Source organism: Penaeus japonicus, unplaced genomic scaffold (genome assembly GCF_977035675.1).
Source record: "Penaeus japonicus unplaced genomic scaffold, GWHDUDI00000001_assembly GWHDUDI00000011, whole genome shotgun sequence".
NCBI lineage: Eukaryota > Metazoa > Arthropoda > Malacostraca > Decapoda > Penaeidae > Penaeus > Penaeus japonicus.
Genome location: NW_028234413.1, coordinates 14,778,518 through 14,783,517, shown reverse-complemented (window position 1 = coordinate 14,783,517; position 5,000 = coordinate 14,778,518). Strand labels below are relative to the sequence as shown.

Genomic DNA, 5,000 nt, shown 5'->3' with positions numbered 1-5,000 from the left:
CTTATTATTTGTTTTCACCATGAAATTGATGAGGTATATACTGACTCTTTTGGTAACATCATTCTCAATTCACTTTGCTCCATTTCATGCAGACCTACGGTGGAGACACGTGGCCCGTAAGATTCTACCGGGTCTATTATAATGGAAAGACATCTTTAGAGGAGATGTGGCAGGGTAATCCAGTTCTGACAGCTGTGCTGTTTGGCCTACCTCTTGGCTTTCTCTCTCTGATTTGCTACTCAATCTGGTGCTCTGATATTATGGATGCAGATGAAGAAGAAGGTAAGTACAATGTCAGTTGTACAGTTGTACAGTGACTGCATCCTAATGAGGTATTTGATATATATACAAGATTATGTACAGAATAGTGGTTCTTTTGAGAATACATTTACTCTTTATCCACTTTGCAAAAAGTGGAAGAATAAAAAAGTGCAGTATCAACATTTTTGCAGTTAGCCATATGTCATAAATAGAGAATTATTGTTATATATTTATTATTGATAAATTAAAAGTACAAGGTTCACAATACGTAATGGTGTTCATTTGTAATGTATACTGTTGTTGTAGGCTTGTTACAGTGATTTACATTTTTTTGTCCAAAAAGTAAAACATAGTATAACTGAACAAGGAAGATCAAACTACATTTTTCAAAGTTTTAAATAAAAAATGGCAACTGACTCAAAAGTTGTATCATATTCAAAATAAATTTGTTTTGAACTTGATATCAGCAACATACTCAAATGATTTATCATATCCAATATAGATGCTGTCTTCTATTAACCCTTTCCCGACGGGGCACTCGCTACGCGAAGACCCCTATGCCGGGCGATTGCAATATTGCATTGAAATCGTCACACTGGCTTGACGCCCCGGCATCGGGATTTTGGCTGTGTCACACGGGTGTGACGCACCGTCGTCATAGGGTTAATTCATTGTAGATTTGCTTGCCCAGTCTCCAGGATAGGTTTTATTTCAGAGCAAAGCAGCTATACACAATATACCTTGACTTTTCCTACACTCTTTCAGTCACTCATTGTAAAATTAGAACCGTTTTTCCGTTTGTCATTTTTTTGTGTTTTATTGTATTGAGAGACTTACTTGTGTCATATGACACACTCTATCAATGCTACAGTAGACTAAAATTGTAGTATAGGTTCCATATTAGCTCATTATTTTCTTTATACTCAGTGTGATAGAAGTATTGCTGTTTTATGGGAGGACAAAAAGCAACTTAATTTTTTTTTGTATTTATGTACTGTCCTAAGCAAATACAAAAAATATAACCATTCACAATGAAGATAATATGAAGAGGTAGGGAAGGAGGAAGGAAACCTATGCTTATAAATGTGAGTGCCACAGTACAAGGCAGCCTTACTGGCACAGGGGCACATTGTAGACACTGGGCATAGTTTGAGTCACCTTCCTCTTCTCGCTCTGCCTGTACATCCTTAATTGTCAGTACTTTAGGGCAAGAGGTTGGTATCTTGCTGTATGCCATTGTTTTCTAAAGATAGTGCTTGCTAGAGACTGTGGATGGGTGCCATGCAAGGCTCTCTCTCCTGCTGGTGCTAGAAGAAAGTTATGTCATTTTAGGTTAAATCTATTTTGCGTAATATACGACAATTGTAATTATGATTGCAGTTGTTATCATCATTCACTCATTACTCATAGTACAATAAAGAAACATAAGTGATCCAAAATCTCCCAACGTCACGTACGTCACAACGCCTGCTGTCAGGTCAACAATTCCTGTGTCATGTATGCCATGATGCCCATCCACAATGGTTTAATATTAGAAAGAAACAAAATCTAAAGCTTTACAAAAAAAAAAAAAAAAAAAAAGCGATGTATACCTGGGAGATGTCAGGTTACAACATAATCCATGGGCATTATTGTCCCACATTTAAGTATAAGAGATACTCAATTGTAGGACTGACCATGGTATCTATATTATAGAAAAGACTGCAAATTGGCAGTTGAAAGTATGTGATGAAAATAATACAAAATGTACATATTTTAGGAGTTTAGGTTCTTGGTCTGTGATAATGCTCAGTCAATCATTTTTACTTTTCAGAAGAACCTCAGCACGAAAAGAAGGACTGATCAAGGTTACGTTATGGAACAAAAATCAGAGCATGTTTATGGGAGTTTCTCCAGATTGCAGCCTGTCTTAGTCCAAAAGTTGCATTTGATGACCTGAACAAATATTATGAAGAAGGAAATAAAGAGTTGTATTTTACTTATTAGTGTTATGGAAGTTTTGAAACTTCTTGAAGTCACTCAGCTAGTGAGTGACATGAATGATTGTTCTCAAACAGAAAATGATTGTTGTTGCTTGTGCCATATTGCTTTTGTTGATTTTAGAAAATTTCATCATAGGGCAATTGAATGTGCATTTTTTCCAGTAAACTTGATAATCGTAATAAAGCTAGTTTAAGGCCTATCCATTATATATATGTTTTTGCATGAATACTTGGACATTGGCTTCTGAAAAAGAAAAAGTTACATATCAAACTTTTAGTTTTCCAAAGTTTGATGTGTACAATATTGATAAGTGCAATATATTGTCGGAAATGTTGCATTCCTTTATTCATATGTGTTATGTGATATTTATTTATTCTAAGGACTATGTAGTTTTCTTTGTCTTGTTTTGATTTGAACTTGTTTAATGTAATTTTCTCCAGTTTGTAATCTACTGGTATATGTACTGTATTTAATTTTTTAAGCCTAGAATTTTATTTTTTAGTTGTAAGAAGACAGTATATCCCTTTCAATTTATTTTTGGTCATATTTGCAATAGGTGTGACGAAGTTAATAAAAATTTGATCTCATTTCTGGTTCTCATTTTTATATAAAATGTTTTGGTCTTAATATATGTATATCAAAATAGAAGGCTGTGTGAAATGAAATGGTAATCTGAGCCAGATTAATGGGTCTACATAGAACTAATGAAAAGTTATTAAAGTACAAGTTCATAGCAAATTGGCAATTGTTACAAAGCCTGAGATTCTATATATTGTATCATTTTATTTTATGATATACATTATGTTGTGTAGTCCAAGTAGCTGATATTTATTAAAGGACCATGACTTTTTGTGACTACTACATACCAACAAAAGGTAAAAGACATGTTTTGATGTATATCCGTATTGGGAAAGTGATGATCTTTCACATGTATATGCATTAAAGCTTCACTTACAAAATTGAAGAGTAATTAATATGTTTAACATTATCAAGAAAACAGATAAGAAAAATAAAGTGTTCAGTTGTAATGAAAATGTAATTTTTATCAATTTACAGTCTTTGTCTTCTTAATTTATTGTTCTCATGCATTTTGTCCTCCTATTCCAGATAGGCATAGATCTTTTTAAACTTTTATTCAAGAAAAAAATAGATATGCAGACTTCTGAAATCATAATAGTGTTTTACACAACAGATGTCAGTTGCATGTTATCAGCATGTGGGACTTACATTTAACAGGAACTAGTCATAAATCATTCATGGTAAACAAAATCTTATATGTAAAACTGGTTAGTTTAAGATTACAGTAAATAATTTAAATTGATTTTTTTCATGGGTAGGTCAATGTAAGTATAAATCAGTATCATTTTTTTTGTTTTTTTTTTGTTAGATTTTGAATTGAGGTTTTAAAATATGTGAGACAAAAACCTGTAACATGTAAATAAAGGAGAGGAAGTCTATGAATTTGTTTTATGTAATTATGAATTGGTTAATGTCAGGTGGTCATATTTTCCCATGACCACATTACTGCTAGCAGATGCGCGCACACACACACACACACACACACACACACACACACACACACACACACACACACACACACACACACACACACACACACACACACACACACACACACACACACACACACACACACACACACACACACACACACACATACATACATATACATACACATATATGCATCCTCTTAGTAAGTCAGTCTTGTAAAAAGAAGTTTAAAAGCCTCTGATTAGGGTACTGGTCAGCACGAAGTAATGGTTGTCTATAAGGTATAGCTCCAGGATATTCGTTTCTGTTGTGTCCTGTATATCATATCCACCTTGCCCAAAGCAATGCATGCACTTGCCTGCCTAGATGAGAACTGATTTTTTAAAGTATTAGTTTATTAAACTTCTTTTTTTTTCTTCCATTTTATTTTATTGTATTTGATTGTTATTATTATTGCATGCTCATTATTAAAAGTGGCTCAATTGATGAAAGAATGGAATAGGAGGCAGGCTTTAAGAGGTATTTTGAATGCATGCTTCAAATGATAATCATTCTGTGACAGAAAAATAGGATATTTCCTCACTTTTATCAAAGTTTGAAGACCCTGAAATTTTGTGTCGTGTGTTGAATTGCAAAGAAACAAAATATCTTTCTTCATGTTGTTAGATGAACAATATTTGTGATATAGTTATATAAAAAAAAAAAAAAACAGCAAATATATTTTTAATAACATACAACAGTTGAGGAGGAAAACATGAGTAAGTTACTCCTATACATATTTGGTATATATATGTGTAGTTAAAAGATATAAATGTATTTCATTGAGATTTAGGAGTTTTCCTGTGCTGAGTGTTGATGAATAACTGTTAAAGTGAAATGTAGTCTTCAGACCAAGTATTGCTTTAAGATATAGGATTAAGTGCAAAGCAAAAATACATTTCCTCTATCACAAGTAATACATAGATTTATACACTATTTTGTTTAATCAATGTAAACAAAAACAAAAAAACAGAATTAAAGAAAGGCTTATAGTATGTAATTTATCCCTGAACTCTTAGCAAATAAACAGTAGATTTTAATATTGCTTATTTAAGAGAATGGAGAGAAGTGATTAGCTCACTTACTTTATTGAGGTAAGGGTTTATTATTTCAGTAATAGACCTGGAATGTTATTAACTCCCTAAGAAGATACGGGAGAGGATTAATGTTATTAAGTTTTCCTCTGCAAAGAATCACACACACACTTA

The 5,000-nt window shown here is 32.8% G+C and overlaps 1 protein-coding gene across 3 annotated transcripts in view; it reads left to right on the top strand.

Annotated features, from left to right (window-relative positions):
* The window catches only part of Tmx3 (Thioredoxin-related transmembrane protein 3), an 18,674-nt gene that overhangs the window by 13,347 nt on the left and 327 nt on the right, over positions 1-5,000 (top strand). For all 3 annotated transcript variants that reach the window (XM_043036874.2, XM_043036873.2, XM_086541640.1), the window contains 2 exons: positions 93-282; positions 2,075-5,000. The exon at positions 2,075-5,000 is cut by the window's right edge and continues 327 nt beyond it. In XM_043036874.2, the coding sequence (XP_042892808.1) occupies positions 93-282; positions 2,075-2,103 (219 nt within the window). In that variant the 3' untranslated portion in view covers positions 2,104-5,000. The remainder of the gene's footprint in view (positions 1-92; positions 283-2,074) is intronic.